Consider the following 23,010-nt stretch of genomic DNA (forward strand, 5'->3'; position numbering starts at 1 on the left):
GATCGGCCGGGAAGCAGCGACGGCGGTGGAGAAGGAGTTGCCCTGCAGCGGCGGTAGAGAAGAGGAGCAGGGCTGCGGCGGAGTGGGACGCTGGCAGCGTCGTCTCCTGGCAGCGGTGGTGGCTCGGGTGGGAGGAGGCGGTGGACTCTGGCCGGAAGTGGGGCAGAGTCGGTTGCTGGCCGGAGAGCAGCGACGGCCGGTGGGTGGGCTGGCCGGACGCAGGGGAAGCAGAGGTGCGTGGCTGCGGTTGCTGCTGCTTCTTTCTTTCTTTCTTTCTTTCTTTCTTCGTTTCTTTCTTTTTTTTGATAGCTTCGTTGCAGCGAGAACGCCCAGGATCGCTGTAATGATACCAAATGATAAAACCTAGCTCTGATACCAATTGATAAGACCATAAAATCGTATCGTAGGCTCTGATACCAAATGATAAGACCCTAAAGTTTTATCGTAGAATAAAGGAGAGAAATGAGGATGATAATGATCGCTTCGAGGGGATCGACCTCCTTGATCGCTTCGAGGGGATCGACCCTCCTTGATCACTTCGAGGGGATCGACCCTCCTTGATCACTTGGATCGGTCTCCTAGGATTTGTCAAAAGATAAAATAGTATTTTTTATAAATTATTAAAAAAAAATCGTTACATTTCTATTTATAAAGTTCCATCAAAATCCATCGAACTATAATAATAAATAAATATTAAATAAATTTCTATTTAATTTTAATTGAACTAAATCGACTCAATAAATAATTGGACTAAACAGACTCAATAAATATTATTAAAAAAAAAGGTGCCAAGAGGATCACTGCAATTCCTCTTTCCTCTAATCCTCTGCAATTCTTCTTTCCTCTAATCCATTTCGGTCATTGTCACATGTGACCTGTATTCCTTTTTCTTCGAACCAAAAGGAAGCCATTTCCACTTCTCACGCAACATCTGAACTCTCTTGCTTTCTGCAACAGTTTGATATCATAATGCTGTATCCATGTTGTGCAATTTAAGTAGTTGCTTATCAACCTGATCTCTGCGTCACGAGGATGTCGAAGAAGTGCCCAAAAGAAAATAGGAAGCTTTGGGAAATCAAAATTCTTCTGACCTCATGATGTTGTCTGCTTAAACTGAGAGGTAAGCAAAATTCTATTCAATTGTCATTTCTGGGATATCTTTAGATGATTGAGTTAAATTTCTTACTTCTTTGTGTAGTATGTAATCTGTGTTCAGCTTTTGATTGCAGCAATTCTATTCAATTGTCTCTTTTACCTTTTATCGATTGAGATTGTTCAATGTTGCAGAATGGCAGAAGATGTTTGGGGTCTGCATTTATTGCATCAGATGATTGAGATGCCCTGCAAAACTATAGCCAAACGTGCCACAAATACGTCCAAATATGACAAGGAAAAGACTATATGAGTATGTCAAGGAATGCCCTCTGCAGTAGATACGAACTGGGAAGAGATTCATTCATACGTCTGTCACTTACAGACAGCAAAAGAAATCAATTTGGAGAGAGAAGAATCACACACATTCTAAGAACTATGACATGCATGCTTTGAGAGAGAGAGAGAGAGAGAGAGAGAGAGAGAGAGAGAGAGAGAGAGAGAGAGATCAATGTGAAGTCTTGTGGTTCATGACTTGTGAGAGAAGAGATTGAGATGGAAGCTGTCATCCTTCTCTTGGAAGGCTACCCATTTCTCTGCACTGCCATGCTCGTCTCTTGCAGCGCTACGGAGGGCCTCCATCTCCCCCACATGACCTTTGAACTCCTTCCTCACCACGTCGAGCACGACGGCTCCGTGCCTGTCGCACCATGACCTGCAACGATGGAGTAGAGTTTCCTTGCATTAGAATCAAAGCCGCAGCAGAGTAGCGTTTCCTCAGAGCTCACTTGGGAAAGAAGTCGTTCAAGTCGGCCTTGTCGATGGGAAGCTTGGTTGATATTGCCTCGATCTGTTCGTCCCTGTCACGGTGGAGAGAGGTAAACGCTCCTTGTGATCATGGCTGTAGATAGAAGAAGGAAGACATTGGTTCTCGGAATAGAGTTTACGAGAAATTAAGGTTTGGATTCCTCGCGCACAGCTCCGATTGAATTCGACTGAGCTCCGTCTTTATCTTCTCTGCTGAGACCTTCAACGAGAGGGAGAGAAGACTGTGAAAGTCATTTACGATTCAGATACTTTCTATCTATCCGTCTACAGCATGAACAGAATGCAATGTCTCAGACCTCGTCATAGTGCATCTTCTTCTTGAGCCGCTTCGTGTCGGGGCCTTCGCCGACGGGGCTCGCGGTAAGGGTGCAGGCGATGGACGAAACCTCATCCGATCTCTTCCCCGGGGGCAAGTAGGGAGTGGTGGATTCGTCCTCGTTGCCGCCACCTCTCTTCCATTTCTTCAGCACGTCAAGTCCCCAGTGCTTCTTCGTCGGCCTCATCGGTTTCTCTTCCGGCTCAGCAATTAGGGGCTCGCTGTTCTCGTTCTCATCTCGCCTCTCTCTCCGGAACAGCTCTTGGAATGCCTTCCTCTTCCCTTTGTCGGACTTGATGGGGATCAACGGGGAGCCCTCCGGCATCAGGATCGAGCTCTTGTCGCTCGGTTGGTTCCTGGCCCAAAAGGGGTTCTCCATCGAAGGCCTCGATGGGTCCATGGCGTTCACATCCACGGAGCCTAAAGGCCCCTTGTTCGTTTGGGAGGAGTCCTTCTTCCCCTTCCCCGTCGTCCATGACGCCGCATTGCCGATGAAGGCTTTGATGGGAGTTCGGTGCTTCGCCTTCTCTACAGCCGGAGGGGGCTCTTTGTCCCCGAGCTCTATGAACGACCACTCCTCCTCGGAGCTCATCGTCGGGCACCGGACGATCACGTCGCGGCAATCGAGCTCCGCGCCGTGCATCGCGAGCCTCTGCAGCAGAGGCCTCTTGGATGAATGGTACACTTCCGCAGAGATGCATTTAGCATACAACAATTCCTACAAGAGAAGGGGGAAATAAAAATCCCTTTTTTATCACTTGCAGGCCCTCAGATTCGCTTGAAAGGAACAACTGCTTCGATTCTTGCTTTTCCTTTTCACTCTCTCTAGGAAAAAAGATGTAAGATGAGGAGGAAAAAGAAGGGGTTCTGATTTGGGAAAACCTGCAAGAAGAGAAGCTTGTCGCGGATGACGCCGGGCGGGTCTGGATCCCTAGGGGCGGCGATGAGGGTGTCGAGCATATGGGTGCAGAAGGCGGCCACGTCGCTCTCGGGCACCATTCCTTCCTTGTGAAGGCCCATGAGGTGAAGGATTCGGTGGAAGGAGTCCTGCTGCCACTTAAGGCTGTCGGAGTGGCACTTGGCCAGCTTCTGGTCCGGCAGCGGCGGCCGCCGGCTCTTGAGGCCGAAGGGCAGGATCGACTTGCACAGGGAGGTGATGGTGTCGTGGAAGGAGGAGTAGTAGGTGGGAGTGTAAGCGTACGCCATCTTCTTCTTCTTCTTCTTACTTCTTGGGAATTCGACTTCGGGAGAAGGAAAGGAAGAGCGTGCTGATTTAAGGGTTGCAAGAGGAGGAGTTTCGGAACGTTTGGGGCTCAACGGTAGACAAAACTAGCCGTTGGAGTGACGCAGTTTTGCAATGAAGCCCTTGGCATTGTTTGACTTAGCATATTTTCCCCTGAGATTGTTGCATTGAAGCCCTTATTATTTCTTGGAATCATAAAATGCTTCCCAAAAAATATGGTAAAGAATAGGGGCGGAATCTGAAAGATCGGCTCGCTACTGCCGGTAAGGATCTCCCCCGGCTCTGTAAATCTCGACCGTTCGTACTACTTTCGTAAGGATCTCCCACGGATCTTCACATCTCCACCGTTCTTTATCTCTCAACTCACGGCTAATACTACTTTATCTCTCAACAGTCAACTGTCACTTTGCAAACTCCTACTTAAAATTAAAATTAATAAAATAAAAATAAATAAAACACATATCTTTGTGTTTTTTTGTTGTTGAGATTTTAAAGCTAAGATTGTGCCATTAAATAGACATATCAATTATACTTTCTTTAAGTCTGGCCATTTTTATCATTCTTAAAAAAATTGGATGAAGAAAATGTATTTGTTGGGAATGATACATAGTCTCTTTTGTAAAAGAAATAAAAATAATTTTTTTAAAAAAATCTAAAAATAAAATCTTGTGTGAAGATTTTATTTTTAGATTTTTTATTTGAACACTTCCTCAATTTTTTTTGTTATATTAGCTATTCAATTTGTTGTATTTATTTTATGATCAAACTTCTCAATGGGTTAATTGGCTTATTAACTTGATTGAATCCAAGTCACATATCAAAATATTTAAAATAAAATTAATAAATAATAAATCTATCCTTATAAATGAATGTAAATATTATCTCTGATGTAAAATTAATTGGGGGTTTCACACTTTCATTAAATAACATATAATTTGTTAGCCCAATAGCTTATACTCAAAGAAGAAAAAGAACTCATTTTATTGATCCAATTTAGATTAATTTTGCATTAAAATGTTCTTGTCCCTTAGGTTAAATACAAGAAAAAATATAAAAAATATAAAAGTAATAAATTTACCATTGAATCAAATTAAATATATGATTTTATCTTTCATTCGAAAAAGATAATATTATTGATCGATATGTTTCCATTTTTGTATTTTTCACAAAATCTTCCATCAGAATTTGAAACCTTCAATCATAATTATAATTTATTCTTTTAAAAAAAAATTAAATATTTTTTTGAGAAATTAAAAAAAAATTAAATTATACTTATTTAGTATGTTGGCGTGTGGCAACTTTATATATATATATATATATATATATATATATATATATATATATATATATATATATATATATACTTATTTATGATGATTTATCCGTAATTACTGATCTGGTAATCACCGTATCGATACGGTTATTTCCGCATCCCCCATCTTCGGATTCCTCCTCGATTCCCTTCTCCCTCCTCGTAGGGTTTCATCCCATCCCCATCACGCCCCCAAATCGTAGGTGTAGCTTTCCCATCCCTGCCCCCTCATGGCCTCCGAATCCAAGGATTCCTTACCCCTCCGCCCCACCGATTCCACTTCCGCTGCCGTTCACCCGTCCACCACCTCCTCATCCGCTGGCGATCGGAAGGTCAAGCTCCTCTGCAGCTATGGCGGCAGGATCCTCCCCCGCCTCAGCGACGGCGCCCTTCGCTACGCCGGCGGGGAGACCCGAATCATCACCGTCTGCCGCGATTCCACCTTGCCCGAGATCCTCCGCAGGATGAGCGAGGCTTTCGCCGGCCCGATTGTGCTCCGCTACCAGCTCCCTGGGGAAGACCTCGACGCTCTCATCTCCGTATCCACCGCTGAGGACCTGGAGAACATGATGGAGGAGTGCGACAAGCTCGCAGCCGAGAGCCCCTCGACCAAGCTTCGAGTCTTCCTCTTCTCGCCCTCTGACGTTACTGGCGCCGCCGTCAATCCTCTTGACCCTTATCTTGACCTTCAGGACACCGGCGCGAGATATCTTGAGGCTGTCAACGGATTGGACTCGAGCATCAGGAGAAAGGACAGTGTGACGAGCTTCTCATCCACGCAGAATTCAGATGGAATGATGGCCGCCGCCGAAGTCATCGTCAACGAAGGTACGTCAGCTCACCATGTGTCCCCCCGAGCTACATCTGCTCAAGATGCGTCGGAGTCGGTTTTTGCTGCGCAAGATGTACAGGAGCTACTGCCGCCCACTAGTTCTACGGACCAAACCCAATTCTTGAATTCCACGCAGTCAGAATCGCCTCCTGTCGTGCCAAATCAAAGCAGTATAGCGCATCCAACTCAAGCTGAATTGACTTCCGTAATGCAGTATGTGCCGCAGCAATTTGTAGATCCCCAACAGGCCCAAATGTTAAATGCCCAATCTTATCTAGTAATGGGATCGCCTCGACCAATCAATGTTGTTGCTGTGCCACCACATGGATATGTGCCACCAGCCCACATTAGCACCCCATCTTCCCAAGTCAGTAACGGGACGTCAGTTCAGACGAGAGTGGATCCGCATACAGAAATCCCTAATGGTGGGAAGACTGTGAAGCTTCATGGTGATGCAAAACTTCAGCCTTTGTCCCAGCTTCCTCCATTGCCTCCTCCTCACTTGCTCGTACCACATGCAGAACGGAATGTGTTGCACCAAGTGCCTTCAGCATCTCAAAGGCTGTCGATGAGATTGGGGGAGTGTAGTTTGTGTCAGAGAGCTCTGCCCCATGTCCATTCTGATACTCTGATATATGATCAAGATAATGGGCTAAAAAATGCTGCTATTCCTGAAGTCAATATGGCACTACAAAGTCACCACTCCGAGGATTTGACAAGAATGCGAGCACCACAAATAGTAGATGCAAGAACTCCAGTAGACAGTTGGGTGGAAACCCAAGCGAAGAATTTGCTAGCTGCTGCTCCATCTGTGACCTATGAATTCACAGAGACTATCCCTGAGATGCCACGGGATGCTGGGAGGCCAGTTCTTAATGCAGCCAATCCAGATCATGCTAAGGTTTTGGTCCCACCGGTTCCTGTGGGTTTACCGAGCACCTCACAAGCAGCTTGTGGAACCATAACCAATCCAGAGAAATATTGTCAAGAAGATTCTTCGCAGAAGCAGCAAGAGGTGCCTCCAAATTTGAGTCCCAACATGGAAAATCTTGACCATTCTAATGTTGTACACATACCAGCTTCATTGGCCCTTCCACACAACCCTTATGGAACATTGTTTCCTCCGCAATTTCATGGAGAGAATGCTTCACAGCAGCAAATACAATTTGCACAACATATTGGATACCCTAAGTATCCAGTTAATCAGGATTTTATCGCCAAACCATTTGCCGCTGATGCCAATTTAGTTGGAAATTCACAATTTCGAGAAGATGGACAATCGGTCCAAGGAACTGTGCCTGCAATTTTTTATGGCTATATTAGACCTATGGAAGGGATGACGAGAGCAATCTACACGAATACTCCTGGGCAACCTGATTTTAATGACTGGCCAAGACCAGTTGTCATGCCTGATATTGGCACTTCCAAGGATTTAAAGCCTGCAGAGAGACCATTGATCGAAGTAAATACTCATACTACTGGGTCACAAGATAGAGGGAATGAATGGTCTCTTAGCAATCCCTTAATTAGTCCTGTATTTGTTGCAGAAGGAAATGCTGGAGTGCTGGTTGATCAACAACCATCTGCAGTAAAGGATGTTGCCTATCTGCATGGTGTTAAACCTGCCAACACTAGCCATGTTCCAAATATGATAGGGAACCACGGACCATACGCATACCATCTTGAAACAGGAGTTGGACCAAGAGGGATGTCCAAGTATGTAGATCTCACCGACAACAATAGTGCCTTCAATAAGAATCCCAGCAGTGCACATAAAGATGAGGCTCCTAATACCCATCCAGCGGATATACTTGATGACACAACTATCCTTCAAAATGACAATGCTCAGTTTTGCACTATCCACCACACTATTAGCATGGACCAATTGCAGCAAGCTGTTTCCTCAGATCCACTTATCAGCAACAAGGATCCTCAGAAAACCCTGGGGAGTAGTTCTGTGCTGCCTCCAAGACCCAGCAACGTTTCAAGCAAAGAGGCCAAGGCCATGAAGCCCTTAAATAATAAGAATTATCCTTTGAATAGCACAAGGTCTGAGATAACTGTTCCTCCTGAAGAGGTTTCTTGCTGTCTTCCACACTCTTCAAATATGGACTTGCCCACAGAGCCTGCACATCTATTAAAAGGTGTCTCTTCTTATGTTGCATGAAATGTCTACTCGGTAGTTTCTTAGATTACTGCACAACACATTCTTATAATCATTATCTCTTTGTCTGCTAAAGATTTAGAAGGTGTCAATATTAACCAAGATATCCAGACCTTTGAAGAAAGACCATCAACATCTGCACTTAAGTCATCTGAAGTTCCATCACCTGTTATTATTTCTCATGAAACAAAAAAGACTGATCCCAGATCTGGCAATGAGAATGGCACCATAGAGAACAACATAGTGATAGATGATGACCAGACAGAGGTGATTGACATAATTTTCTATGTTTTTTGCCCGTCTGATTTTATTTGGTGCTGAAAATGATCCTAACGCAGGTCACAAAGGCCAAACCGTCGGAGAAGGTAAAGAATGGTTTTCCAAATACAGATGAGATTGGACACCTTCAGGTAGAAGCTTGAGTTCAGTTTTCCTTTTCATCTGTTAGTTCTGCTGTGTGGAAGTTGTATCGTGAAGTTGAGATTGCTGTTTCTGTTCAATCCAGGTGATAAAAAATAGTGATCTGGAAGAGTTGCAAGAACTTGGAGCAGGAGCCTTTGGAACTGTGTATCATGGGAAGTGGAGAGGTACAGATGTTGCAATTAAAAGAATCAATGATAGGGTTTTTTCTGGGAAGCCATCAGAGCAAGAACGTGCGGTATGCACCTTTGTGGATAATTTGCCTCATATAGTACTTTTTCTGTAGAATCTGTGTTTTATATATGTTTCCATGAACAAACTCAGAGAGCTGACTTTTGGAATGAGGCTTGTAAGCTTGCTAGCTTGCACCACCCAAATGTTGTGGCATTTTATGGTATTGTTCTCGATGGCCCTGGAGGATCTGTTGCAACAGTAACTGAATTTATGGTCAATGGTTCCCTTCGGCGTGTTTTACAGAAGAATGAGAAGTATTTTCTCAATGCTGCCCTTCTTTTTGTGATTTAATTATTATTCCATTTTCTTACTTGTTCTTTAATTATTCTTTGTCATTTCCCTATGCAAATAGCACTTGTTGTCATAAGTGGTAAGGTGTTAGCATTTTAGGAAAGCTTAACTCATCATTACTAGCTTTCAACAGGGTCCTTGACAGATATCGAAGCCTTATTATTGCGATGGATGTGGCATTTGGAATGGAATACCTGCACAGTAAAAATATTATACACTTCGACCTGAAAAGTGATAATTTGCTTGTCAACTTGAGAGATCCTCAGCGCCCAATATGCAAGGTAATTTTAATGGTTTATATCATTAATTGGGATACTTCTAAGTGCTTCTTTGGAAGTGGTTAAGGATCGCTATTCTGTCAATTTATTCAGGTGCTTATAAGTGGTTGTTGCTCTGAATTTTCCTGTACTTATTGATTAATTGTGCATACAATCAAGGGTTTAAGTTTATGGTGGCACTAGATGTGCTGACTGGTTGTTGAAATGATGCATCCAGCAAAGATTTAAATTGGTCCAATACTGGTCTCAGCAGTCTGCCAGACAGATATAGTATCGGCATACTGGATGGTATACTAACATATATTTCTAGATATCATTGAATTAAATACTAAGAAAAATTAAATTAATGGTATATCACTGGAAACAAGCCATATGTTTTTGTGTCAATACATGATCGAACCAGGAAATATTGGCCCACACCGACCAGTCCGTCGAGATTTAAAACCTTGGCGTCCAATGCCGTTTCACTCAATCTGTCACTGTTTCACTGGAAATAAAGAAGTAAGGACAAAACCTGAGGAGAAAACATACATATTTACCTCCCATTGATCCTGCAATGTCTCCTTTACTTCAGTTGCCTCTTTTTTTATTGTCTCTGGTGAGGTGTGGCAGCAAGTTGAGGCTCAGTGAATTGCCTTGATTTGGTCATATAAGAGAGAACTCTTAACTTGGGTTGAACCCCCCAAGTCTCAACAACCTAATGAACTTGGACTGGACTGGTTGAACATGAGTTCCTTGGGCATCTTACCAAGACTTGCTGGTCATGATCTTGATAGTGGGCCAGCTTAATTCACATGCATCTGAGACTTGGATCCTTGCATAATATAACTTCAACGAGATCTTGACCACCTAAGTCATTATATTTAGCTAGCATCCATTACTCAAAGACTGATTATTGGATCTGTCTTTCGGACATAATCTTGTTTGCTTATGCATTGGTAAAGTCATCATTTTGATCAGGAAGAAATGACTGTTGAAATTTTGCTTCTTGGTCTATTATTTTGATATTTAGTTTTTCTTTTCTAATTTTTTCTCATGTTTTCACTTGTTGAAACTAAATACTTAATGGATGGAGTAGATCCATGTACCAGACTTCAATTACTGACATCTAATGTACGTTATGGTAGTTTGTTTGTTTGAAAAGTTATTTATCTTTAAGTAAACAATATAGATGAAAAAAGAAAATCTGTAGAATGTGATAAACCTAAACCAAATTGCACAGTGTAATTTGAGTTTTGGAAAGGAAAATGATAATGTTCTTTGTAGTTGAGTGTGTTTCATCCATACAATTTTTTTCATCAGAAGATGAAATCATGAACTTTCTCTTTATAGGCTCTCCAAATCTATTTTTTCTTCTGTTTGTTTGCTTAAATCTTCTTATTATTGAAGGTATTCAAAAGACAACCAAGTGATGCATAGTGTTCATAGTCTTCTTCAGAAAAGTGAAGTCTCAGTGAACAACACTTAGTCTTGACTTTTGGATGTAATTTCATGAAATGTCAGTCAATCATGGGCTCAAAGTCTTCTACTATCTTTGATATCCATCATAAACAATTATAAATGGCAGAAGACAGCTGTCAATACTGCTTCTTACCTCTAGGATGTGGCTCCTCTAATGCCAAATTTGGAAAACTTTGCATCCATGGTGTTCTAATTGGGCTTGCAGGTTCCTGTCTATGGTCAACTACTTGCCAGTTTATGTTTTCTTGTCTCATGGTGGTAATTCTTTTGTTTTCTTTTTCCTGTTCCCATCACCATCAGTGAACATGAAATACGGCAAATGGAGGTTCCATAAACCTTTTAAATCTTTATAGAAGTTAATGGTTTGCCATGTCTTATTGACTGGACAAATTATCTGAGACAAAGCATATCTTGCATGCTTTAATGCAAAATTGTTATGTGATTCACATGGCACGATGCAAGAGGACCAAGGGAGGCATCCCCTAAACCCGTTAATGCTACAGGTTTCAATTATGCTAAAAGTTAAATTATCAAGCATTAAATATTCTGCAGCACCTACACCAATAGATTTGTTTGGAAAACCTCTAAACCATTCCTTCTAAAATTATGATCTGTGATCTATTAACACTAGCGGTTTTTTTGTGAATGCTTGAATACAAAAGAGAAATGGACAGGTATCTCATTCGAGAACTATTTTACAACCTGTAAGTTGAGCAGCCATTGTCAAAGAACTTCCAAACCTAGAAGCCGAATGCTAATGTCAAGAACATTTCCCAAAAAGGACTATAAATAGTCTAATTTGTTTTGTTAGATGCTGCTAGTGGGAACTAGAAGTTATAGTTATCCTCTGATTACTATTTCTTGTGACTACATTATCTTATTCACAATATTAGTTTAATGTAAATGAAGGCACCAATACTGCTTGTTGGATTCGTCGGTTTTGTGTACGCTTAAGTTTACAATAATTCAAAATTTGTAATAGCCATAAAACATTCACCTATGCTTTTAGTGCCCTGATGTTCACCATTTCTCCTAGCAATTGGCATGATATGTACCGTTGGCACATGGTGCAAATTGCCATGTCATTGCAGGGGTGTCAGCAATAACCAAGAACAGAAAACAAAACAAGACTTGACTAATTGGTTAAACAATGAAAAATGTTGCATCCTCTGCTTTTCTTTGACAGTTGATATTTGCATCATTTTTTTTCGTTTAATATTTAGCATTGTGGACAGATCTCGGATTGTATTTGAATACAAACCATTGTCACCAGCAAATTACCTTAAGGTGAAACACAGTAATGTGATTTGAAAGCACTATATAGCTCTCATCTGGCTGAATACATTTTGGAGGACTGAAACTTTCAAGATATATGTATATTTTAAACTATATATATGATCTTTTCTTCTTTTTTTTTCTAACTTCTATCTTTTTCTGTTTCTATAATTGACATGGATTCTGATTTAAATGCTCATATCCAACACCTGTGTCTGTTAGCTTCTACTTATGATTTAGATTCCAAGAGGTCCTGAAGTTTTTGGAGACTAGTGAACTCTGCTGTTGCATGTTTGCTACCACATTGTATTACCACAATGATGGTTCTCTATCACTCTTAAAGATCTTAATGTTATTAACAACTTATCTTTGATGAAATGTTTGAATGGTGCTGTTAGGACCGGTTCATCATTATTTCTGTTTTTGGTGCTTCTAGAGACAAGAAACAAATATTTTCTTTTCTTTTGTTTTTTCTTAACATTCTTGGTGGTCAACATTTTTAACATGGATAATAGCATAAAAAGAAGAGAGGAGGCAAAAGGATGAGGGAGTGGCTAAGGTTTTTGGGAGGTCACACGACTGAACAAGTAGAGGCATCTTTGAAATTTTTCAGATGCTAAACTAAAATTTCTCTACTTTGAAAAGTTTGAAGAAAATGTGCTTGTAATAACAAATGTGTTATCTTCATTATTTTTCAATTTTTTATTGCTAAAAACATGAAAAGGAAGAGCAACATGAAATGGACCCTTGAGAGCTTGTTCATGTGCCATTACTTCATTTGCTGTTTTTTGCAATGTTAGGTAATGATCCTAAAGCTATTCAGGATGCCACCGGAAAACTAATGATTTTTTGTCTCCAAGCACCTTTTTCAGGTTGGTGATCTTGGTCTCTCAAAAGTAAAATATGAGACACTAATGTCTGGCGGCATGCGAGGAACTTTGCCCTGGATGGCTCCAGAGCTTCTCGGTGGCAAAGATAACAAGTATACTGAGAAGGTAATGCATAATCTCATCTTTGAAGCTGTTAATTTTTTTTTTTATTGTCATATTCAAAATCAGATCTGAAGTTGATATGTTCCTTTCCATGCTACGGAAGCTCTGTGGATGATTAACCATATATTGTCAATACAACTCATACTTTTACCTCAGGTCGATGTATTTTCTTTTGGGATTGTTATGTGGGAGCTCATTACCGGAGAGGAACCTTATGGAGACATGCATTATGGGGCCATCATAGGTATCTTTATTTTTCACATTGTTACTATTTTATTGACAATGGCATGACAAAACAATTGTGCTTATGTTGGGCAAAACAAAAAAGAGCTGCTTGGTTGAACCATAATAGGTGTGAAATCCCATCTGCCTCAATGGGTGCCTCTTCTAGCACAGAATTTTCACTGCAAACGTGGGAACCAGCACCATAATATGCATGCTTTGGCAAGAGATTGCTCATATGTGTGTCCTTTCAACAGGTGGGATCCTGAATGACACACTGCGGCCGCCTGTGCCTGAATCTTGTGATGCTGAATGGAGATCATTGATGGAGCAATGCTGGGCCACTGAACCTTCACAGAGGCCGAGCTTTACAGAGATTGCTAGCAGGTTACGAGCAATGGCAGCCTCACTTCCTCAAAAAGGGTAAGGCCACAGGAGTAGCCGAAACAAAATATGGTTGCTCCTCCCAGCCCGATGTCATTCACTGGATTTTTGCAACCTCCATGGAGCATTTGAGCAGCTTAGTTGTTTGAGATGTGTTGTGCTGAAGATTGTGTTTGTATGTTTTGTGAATAGAACCCTAGTTGTGAATTTACAAGATTTGCATATCCTAGCCTTTCCTGTTTGTTGATTCTTTACTTGTAAGTAGCCACAAATATAACAATCTGCAAATTTCGTTGGCTTAAAAGTTTCATGGTGTCGTCAGCTCCAAAATAAGTTGTCTGGAGATTTTAGATTAATTTGTGTAACTTTTAGTTGGATCTGTTTGTCATGAAGGCCAATGGTAAGCAGCCTACAGAAATCTCTTCAGCAAATGGCTTCTGGCCTAATGTGTTGCTTCATATTCATTTATCTACTGACTTGTGTCTTGAATAGGGCATTAAGTTGGGGATGTCATATGAACATGAAACACACCAGTATATGTCTTCTAATTTGGAGAATCTGATTCTTGATGATCTCACTGGAAAAGAAGCATGACAACAATAAATAGAATGGTGAGATTTATGAACTCAATAGTTTATGGACCAGTTAATGCATTGTACAGCATGCCCTTTTTGAAGCCAAACAGAGAACAACCCTTGATGACAGAAGGCATTACCAACAGACAAACCAAGAACAATAAAAATGCACCACCAAACCACAATTTGTGATCTGCCACCCAAATCCTGTACATCACACTTTTGCTTCTCCAACCACCAAGAAGTCAGAAAGTTAGCAGTACATTGTATTTATTACATTTTATATTCACATCTGTCTCTTCTGGATGAGATATGTGTGTATGTAAATTAAAACTCAATCTACCAATTTAAGAGCCAAGTACAAAAGAAGAAGCCACTTCCACACTCTTTTAGCAATATAACATGCACTACTAGATCTACCAATGCCACTGATGCTGCCACTGCATATAACTGTAGCAGATACTGTATGGTTCAGACCAAGAGCTGCTTCACCAGATTTCTTTAGTACTAAGATAAGATTTCCCTATGTATAATACTAGATCATAGGATGAGTATGGAGATTGCTTCACTTCATTCAGTACTCTTACAAAGAAATTTCAGCAAAATGTTCATCATAGCAGCTAATAATTTCAGCTATTGCTGTTGTGTCCATCGTTCCTGGCTCATCATCCACATGAATCAGAAAATATTGTCATCACCTGCATTATTTGTTTCTGAATCATAAATTCAACAATGTTATATCAATAACACCTTATCACGAGTAGTCATTTATCGCAAACCTTTTGCGCTTGCTTTTCATAGTACTCGATGATGACGGATTACTATGCCAGTTCCTTTTCCTTTGGTTGATGAACCAGTTGTTAATCTGCTTTAGCTGTAATCCTGTTTCCTGCACTAATCGTGCTTTGTCATCCTCCTGCAAACCGAAAAACATAAATCATGGAAGGTCAATGACCTGTAAACACCATAAAAAATGACATAAAAGTTAGAGAATATACTGAGAGATACAATTGTACAATGTTCAGGGACTTAATCTCAATTAGATGCAGCAGAGCTAATGACCAAATAACATACCGTTGGATATGGCCACTTGGAGTGGGACTGCCACCATGCCTTTAATGTAGAAGTGCTATCCCCGGGAAGTTTCCCTGCTCTTCTCTTGCGGAGAATTTCTTCTCTAATATCTACAATCTTCTCTTTGTACCCCTGAAAGTCGAAAAATTGATTAATAGACTATACATAAACTCACAAAGATACTCTCCTCGACCTTCAAGAAAACTTTCTTTGTACATCAAAGAGACAAGGATCGATCAACAGCCTACACAAAGACTTCACATTTGAAGACATTTCCATCTACCTGTTTTAGTTCATGCTTCAGCTCCTGCCTGACACGCTCCATCAAGGATCGCTCGCTCTCTGTAGGAACAAGAGGGCCAAAACCCATGCTGTCTGGTCCATCCAAGCTTCCATCGAACAAGTTTGTCTCACTCTCTGCCTGATCATCGTCATCATCAGACATGGTTGCACCTGTACCTTCTCCAGGAGAGACTCCTGTTTAATTTGGCACAATTAAACAGTCAAGCTTTTCATCAATCCTCTCTCACCAAAAACATTTAGGTAGGTTCAAATGAATATAATTGAACAGCCATGGTCTTCAAGAATTCCATCCCATAAAAGCATTTATGGTCGAACATGCATGCAAACACAATAATCTCAACTTATGAAGTGTAAACTAGTAGCATGTTTCATCCATGTTGCACAAATTTAGTCTTACCAAAATATAAAGTAATTTTGGCAGGATAGTTGGCACAGTCTAGCTTTCTGTCACAGGTCTTGCAAATTGCAAAAGTAAAATGTTTTCATATGACTAAAATCAGATTGATCTTTTAGCAGGTTGAACCATAAAGCTGTCAAAGATGCTACATAATCGTAGTAATATCATTGATACTGCTCTATTATAATACTAATGTTCTTTGTCGCTATTTAAATATGTTATTTAAATTTTCAGAATAACAAGCTAAATATTACATTGAGAATATTTATAAAAATCAACTGTTTTGAAAATATTCTTGGTAAAGAAGAATGTATATCCATTTGCTTCTTGAACATGTTAGATTTGGGCACAAGTTCTACTAAAACATTTCTATTTTATGATCATTAGAATGATGCTTTCTTATTGTCCTAACTCGATTTTTGTTGTTTCCTTCCAAAAATATTTAAACTTTTAAAGAATATCAAATGTCTTATGATCTATAATTCCATTCACAATCCAGTCCAGCCTCAAGTCTTGTACGATTTATGATACAATTATAATCCCAACAACTTTTGGTTCTAAAATCTGAAAGCCAATCATATTTTTGTTTGTTCTTTTAGTTAGTCAACATCAAATAGTTGGAAAATCACAGATTGTTGGTCGCCATCATCATTGTTCTTGTTTTCTCTTGCTTAGACACCTAAATTATATTGCTTCCTAAGCTTCCCATCAGAATCTACAACCAACCATGTCCTGCAAACATAATTTGATATATTTGAGGCCAAAAACATTCTTGAACACTTTCCATCAAAGCTAACCCAAGCAAATTGAATATTATATTTGTTCCAGTATCCCTTCTTTTTTTCTGCTAGATGTTCCTGTACCAATATGCAGTGTCTGCAGTATCGAACTATACCACCCGGTACGGGCGGTACATACCGGTCTGACAGGTTGCCGGTACGCGGACCGCCTGGGTGTACCGCTCGGTATACCGTACCATACCGGTATCGAGCCCAGGTCGAAACACCGGTACGGTACGGTATTACGAACCTTGCCAATATGTGCCTCTTTTCATCCTTTGGTTCACCAAGGTTGAATGAGTGTTATACCTGACCTATATTCAACTCCACTGCATAGGGTACGGAACCAAAATCGCAGAAAAGCAACCCTTCTTTTTTTCTGTCAGGCACAACCATATGCACTTCCCCGTTATTTGAATACATAACTTTTCAATTTTGTCATAAACTAAAAATCCAAGGAACATACAAGAATATCATACAGGGAGACTAACAACCTTCACTGGATCTCTATTATGAGTACACAGGTATGCCACTGTTCATTAACATAATTATTTATTTCTTTTCCCCAGAATGTTGTTTCTAGCACTGCATGATACTGTGCTGACAAATGCAGGCCAAGAATTGGTACTGGTATTAGTTAAGTAACACTACTGATACAAGATGAAGTTTACTTGTTATTAGTGATTCATAGATATAATTATATAAATCTCAGTGACAACTGAATCACAATACTGTAGCCACTTTGATTTGTCCAAACAAGAATAATGAAGGTCAGCTTTTAACTTAACTATAAAATGTTTTACTAGGTATGTATTACTTTTCAAAGAAAGAAAAAGAAGGTAACCTGTTAGGCTTTGAAGTGATTGCTCAAGCTCCCAACAAGCCATCACTGCCTCCATTGCATGAACACGGACATGCTGCTGTAGTTGTTCTTTGAAGGAACAAAGTAGAAGGACATAATGTGTCTAAACAAAACATGAGATGTTTTACACATTAGGAAATTATACATAAATAACAACAACAATAACAATAACAGGCAAGCTCGGGTACCATTATTAATAAAGGGTCAACGTACTATTATTAATTTTTTCTTAAGCATTTTAACTAATGATTTAGGTAAAACGAAGTTGATGGGTTAGTTAACCTACCAGGATATAAATCTTCGATAAATACAAACAGATTCATTTTTAGTCTTAATTATTTGAGCATCATTCTTTGATTCCTCGGTAGGATATACTTCTCCCGAAGTTTTCATTATATAAGCACAATCTATGATAGAAGTAAATATGTTCAAGAAAAAGACTGAATCCAGCATATTATTTGCAATATTAAGTACTAGTTGATGAACAATTTACTCAAGGTCATCTTTTATGGCATCAAGCAGATCAATGCAAGAGAGTCATTTGATAACCATCTATCAAAGAAAGAAAACCATGAAAATCATGCAAAATCATCAACGAAAATAATTATGGAACACTAACTCTTTTACACAAATGATGTCACAAATTACCTCAGTTCCTAAGAACTGTGAGAAAAGAGGGTTATTTTTTTTTTTTGTACCATTAAAACGTAGTGGAGAAATTGTGTGGCAGTAGCAGAAAATGAGGCTTATGATGAACTAGACAGAAATAAAGATAAATTCCAGCTAGTATAATGTTACTACAAGAAGGATACTAGATAACAGAGATAGCCACCATTGTTGGAATCAGATTCAAGTTGAAGCATGAGAACGATTTCTTAATTGCCAATAAATGGCTAAAGCACATTCCATTCAGAAACGTAACACTATCACAGAGTACGAAAAATGAGCAACTGAACAGGTTAATGTACTCCAAGATCCTTTTATGAAAGTAATCATGCAAGATGATTTTACTACATCACGTTTTTCCTCAAAATGTGGTATTAGTCGGTAGCTACGTATAACACAACCATCAGAAACACAAATAAATCTTTGGACATTATGTTGGAAGAAGGTTAATATACAATCTATAACATTAAGGTGCTTGAATTGATTTTGTGTGAAACTATGTATGCAAGAGCTGATCGTTAATATGTAATGCTCACATGTTCTATCAAGTAGATGGGCAATTTGTGGCAAGATCTGATACTAACAAGCACACTGGACATATTATCAAGGAGAACATATAGAGGAAGGTATGTTTCAGTCGATCACATAGCCGCAATAATCACGTCATATTGTCGGAAGAAAAGGGACAAAATCTTCAACTGAAAAGGAAGATCAGTGCTTGCTATATTTATGAAGGTAAAGAAAAGCTTTCTCTTGCAAGAAGAAGATGTTTTCAAGGTCATACACATAATGTAGCTCCCAGGATATGGCCAAAATTTGGATGTCTCCTATTGCCTGAGCTGAAACAATTGTCGGAATAGGTTATCCTCCGTGGCGATCTATGAATGATTCAGTTGGAGTGGAGTGCCCGGTATGAATTCAACAGATATTTTGCATTCTTCAGCAGGAGTTTTAGCATAAAAAGACTACAAATAAAGAGAAACCAAGCAAGACTTGGTAGCTGAACCCTCAGTTCAGAGACAACCAAATTTTCAGCTCCTGACATCGATGCCAAAATTTGGTCTTCCTCCACTTGTGACAAGTTTGGCAAGCGGAGTGACTAAGCATAAAAGCAAAGAAAGCAAGAAAATATCCTCCTCTCTAGTCAAAATTTATGTTGGGGTCGGTTGACTTTAGGTGGATGCGCCACAGAGAGACAGAGAATATGGGCAGAAGGGTCAGCAAGGTGGCATAGGAAACCTGTGCCCTTCTCGGGCCTTTTTTTCTCTATCTAACGCTCCATAATGACACCGAAGAAAACCCAAACTAGAAAAAAGAAGCCGACAAACTCAACTTGGAGACCTAATATACAGAGAGTGCTGCCTAATTTCCTTGATGCAGCTAAGCAAATCTTCATCTCAAGAAAGCGTCTCCAAAGTCCAAAACACAGATAAAACACCTGTCTTTCGATCGCTTATTGTATTTGGCCGGAAAAGTTCACCGTCCTTAATCTTGACACTATAGATTATCTGCAACGGTAATAAACCCATGACATCTCTTCCTTCCCCTTCCAAATCCTCCGGTGCCAGGAAACCAATCCAAGAACACGTCTTTTCCTTTCAGGAAACAGGGAGACCAACAAATCGTGCGCACATCAAAGCTAAGAGAGGTCGGAAATCAAGAAAGCACATCGAAAGGAGGGTTTTTTAATCCAAAGAAACAAAAGCAGGAATTTGAATGAAAGAACCATGGACATGTTTTTTGTTATTTGTGTTACCATGAACTGATCGAGCTCCTTGTCGTCGCCGAGCATCTGGCCGCCGCCGCCGCCGCCGAGCACCGAGTACTTGGACACGACTTGCTGCGACTGCGCGAGTTGCGCGTCGATCCTCGGCAGCTGGTCGACGGGAGTGGCGATCCTCAGGCACGCCACGTGCGCCGACAGCAGCTGCTCGTACAACGGGTGCGCCAATATCTCCGCCTTGTACCTCGCGTTCTGCCACGTCCCCTCCCCCGCCTCCCCGCCGCCTCCGCTCCCCTGCACCAACGCCTCGGCCTCCCCGAGCTCCCCGCCCGAGTGGCCCCGCCCGCCGCCGGGTTCCGCCGAGATGGCCGCCGCCATGGCGGAGTCGCTCGAGACGGGGACCTCGTCCTCACTCCCGCTGCGCCGTAGGATCGGCGGCCGGGGCAGCCAGTGGCCCGCGCCCCCTCCGCCTCCCCCGGCCGCGACCGGCGACGCCGAGGAGTCAGCCGAGGTCTGGAGGTGGAGGAAGCTGCCGTCGGCGTAGTGATGCCCCTGCTGCCGGAGAATTGCCCTGTTGAGCCACGTGGGTCCGCCCGCTCCGGCCATCGAAGGCTTCCCTGCAGTGGCTGCTGCGTCGGCCATGAGGCGCTGGAAGTGCTTCCCCTCCTTCGACGCAGCGGTATCATGCGGAGGGGCGGCGAGTTGATCCATGGCGGTTCTAAGCACCGCCGGGCTGTCCCCACCCAGCTGCTGCTCCGCGTACTGCGGCAGCGTCAGCTCGTGGGAGAGGTGGTTGTGAAACGCCATCGCCCCACCTCCCGTATCCCCGGCTCCAATCTCCTCCTCAAAGCAAAACAAATCAAAATCCAAAGGCACAGAAGAAAAGAGAAGAGAAGAGGAGAAGGGTGGGGGGTGGGGAAACCAGGTGAGACGGGGACGGGGACGGGCACGGGGACGGAGGGAGACGTTGAAACGATAGGCCACACCTGGAAGACTCTCCCTCGATCGCTTGCTGTTGGTTAGCTTTTGTCGTTAACCAAACTTACTTAATTCCTAATCGCACCTTTCTCTAATCCAACAATTCCAATAATTATGTCGAATACGCAGGCGGAGGTGGGACGCGAGCCGTCGACGCTGCCACCATCCCCCCATCCGACGGCTCTGGAACGGCCACGTCGTCTCTACGAGACCAATTATACGTATCCATAGCTATAAAAAGCACCGCCTTGTTTCTATTAGGCGGGACGCATTAATTACGGCGAGCGATCGATTTACCCGAACGTCACCGGCCGGACGCGTGGCGACTCGAAGCCGCGTGGACCACCGCCCGAGGGCAACCGTCCAATGGGAGCGCGATACGTGGGAGGCCGAGGTGGGGCCCGCGGCGGGTTGCGACGTCCCCTTGTACGGGTGGGCGATCGGTCTGCTGCGCCGCCGGTCGGACACGGCTTTCGATGCACCCCCCTTTTTTTTCCCTTTTATGTAATAATAATAATATAATTATTGTATTTATTATTATATTAATTTTATTTTCTTGGTGTCCGGTGAATACCGTTAGTGACTGTTGGTGAATCGAGTCAATGCCCGCAGGGAATTTTCTATGCTTGAATTAAAGAAATTTCAAAAACAAGATAATAACAATAATTATATAAGACTATAAAACAAAATTTGAATTGTTAAGAGAAAAAAAAGTTATTAATATGATAATAATAATATGTATGTATATATATATATATATATATATATATATATATATATATATATATATATATATATATATATATATATATATATATATATATATATATATATATATATGTAATCGAGAATAGTAATATGATAGATAATGAATTATTTTTGGGGGGAGGAATTTATGTGATTGTTTGCAAGCAATGGAACTAAGATTTCAAAGGAATGTTTGCATCCACATATGAGTTATCAACAAGGAATCATCCTGTGATCCACTAGCAATAGAGAGGGTGCACCGCTGGGAATTTTAATGAAATTAATGCATGTCACAACATAAGCTTAAAATAATTATTACGAGCCAATTACCCATATGAAACAATCGGATCAAAGTATGCCAAATCAGTGAGCATGGAAGCCTTCCTTCTTCTTGCTTCCACCAAGCTTATAATTCACATCGAGGTTGCTTGTGGTGGGTGGAATTGGCATATATATATATATATATATATATATATATATATATATATATATATATATATATATATATATATATATATATATATATATATATATATATATATATATATATATATATATATATATATAAGTGATAATACACAATCAAACTACTAGAGGAATGTTCTTAAAAAATTCCAGCTTTTAAAAACTACAATATTTATAATACTTATATACACAAAGTTTAGGGATTATATATTAATATATAAATCAATAAGTAACAAGAAATCATTTGACTTTATTCCTTGTGTGTGTGTGTTTATTTTTTTTGTAAGCTACAATGTTTGACATTATTATCTCACATCATAAAACAGAATAGAATGGAAGATCCATATAACCTTTTTTTTTTCAAGTGCATAGCTTGATTTAGAAAATCACACATCATGATGATGGAAAATATATTCCACCATAAAAAGATAAGAGATGGTCACTTCTTGTGACACATTATTGTGTCTATCATTTGTAAAAGAGTATGTGAATACATCACAAAGTCCAAAACCTACTAAAAGAGTCCAACATCTTGCATGACTTTACACATCAGAATGAAAGGAAATAGGTAGCTTTTTATCATGCCTTAGATAGTGACCAGTGAAAGAAAAAGAAAAAGAAAATAAAAAAGGAGGTTCTCATTCGGACTGTCCATTGTATGGCACAACTTAAGACCTATCAAGGATGATTAAGAGAATTTATATTGTAAGGGGACATCTAAGTTTATTTATGCAAGTGTTGAGATTTTGAGTTTTTACAATTTAGTAATGTTAAATTCTTTTTCTTGAAAGCAACCAATTTAGTAAGATATTGGGAAAATGATACATGTAGAAGACCTCAAATAATTGTGTGATTGATATGGAAACTCATCTCATCACCATATCTCCCTCTTAGCAATTTTATATAAAGTGAAGAAACTTTTAGTCATATGTTACACAGATACTTTTTATCCTCCCCTCAATTTTTGCAAGAACAATTGGACCACATGCATGTTGCACTTTATTATGTTTCTTTTTCTAGAGGGAGAATGTTGTACATTGGCACCTCTAATTAAATAAATCATTATAGTATGTATTTATTGAGAGTTGATATTTTGC

At 40.5% G+C, this 23,010-nt stretch overlaps 3 protein-coding genes across 6 annotated transcripts; 1 reads left to right on the plus strand and 2 right to left on the minus strand.

The window, feature by feature from the left end:
• Positions 1 to 1,542: 1,542 nt before the first annotated feature.
• On the minus strand, positions 1,543 to 3,496 carry LOC135581998 (uncharacterized). Of its 3 annotated transcripts, none has more exons than XM_065190956.1 (5): positions 3,119 to 3,496; positions 2,217 to 2,954; positions 2,040 to 2,119; positions 1,881 to 1,952; positions 1,543 to 1,807 (listed from the first exon to the last, which is right to left on the minus strand). In XM_065190956.1, the coding sequence occupies exons 1-5, from the start codon at positions 3,440 to 3,442 to the stop codon at positions 1,621 to 1,623; spliced, it is 1,401 nt and encodes a 466-aa protein (XP_065047028.1). In that variant the 5' UTR covers positions 3,443 to 3,496; the 3' UTR covers positions 1,543 to 1,620. The 3 variants fall into 3 exon arrangements, 2 of the variants coding, with proteins under 2 accessions (XP_065047028.1, XP_065047029.1); XR_010514897.1 differs by having other exon boundaries at positions 1,740 to 1,807; positions 2,040 to 2,141; XM_065190957.1 differs by having other exon boundaries at positions 1,673 to 1,952; positions 2,040 to 2,141.
• A 1,421-nt stretch (positions 3,497 to 4,917) lies between these two features.
• On the plus strand, positions 4,918 to 13,715 carry LOC103990578 (uncharacterized). Its single transcript, XM_009409765.3, has 9 exons — positions 4,918 to 7,767; positions 7,864 to 8,054; positions 8,126 to 8,197; positions 8,293 to 8,445; positions 8,532 to 8,695; positions 8,866 to 9,013; positions 12,619 to 12,741; positions 12,895 to 12,982; positions 13,218 to 13,715. The coding sequence occupies exons 1-9, from the start codon at positions 5,022 to 5,024 to the stop codon at positions 13,385 to 13,387; spliced, it is 3,855 nt and encodes a 1,284-aa protein (XP_009408040.3). The 5' UTR covers positions 4,918 to 5,021; the 3' UTR covers positions 13,388 to 13,715.
• Positions 13,716 to 14,164: 449 nt separating this feature from the next.
• On the minus strand, positions 14,165 to 20,663 carry LOC135582001 (homeobox protein knotted-1-like 13). Of its 2 annotated transcripts, none has more exons than XM_065190959.1 (6): positions 19,757 to 20,663; positions 17,317 to 17,437; positions 15,277 to 15,470; positions 14,994 to 15,125; positions 14,699 to 14,835; positions 14,165 to 14,632 (listed from the first exon to the last, which is right to left on the minus strand). In XM_065190959.1, exons 1-6 carry the CDS (start codon positions 20,528 to 20,530, stop codon positions 14,623 to 14,625), a joined length of 1,368 nt encoding a protein of 455 aa, XP_065047031.1. In that variant the 5' UTR covers positions 20,531 to 20,663; the 3' UTR covers positions 14,165 to 14,622. The 2 variants fall into 2 exon arrangements, with proteins under 2 accessions (XP_065047031.1, XP_065047032.1); XM_065190960.1 differs by having other exon boundaries at positions 14,165 to 14,617; positions 19,757 to 20,661.
• Between the last annotated feature and the right edge of the window lie 2,347 nt (positions 20,664 to 23,010).

Source organism: Musa acuminata, chromosome BXJ1-7 (assembly GCF_036884655.1).
Source record: "Musa acuminata AAA Group cultivar baxijiao chromosome BXJ1-7, Cavendish_Baxijiao_AAA, whole genome shotgun sequence".
NCBI classification, from domain to species: Eukaryota; Viridiplantae; Streptophyta; class Magnoliopsida; order Zingiberales; family Musaceae; genus Musa; species Musa acuminata.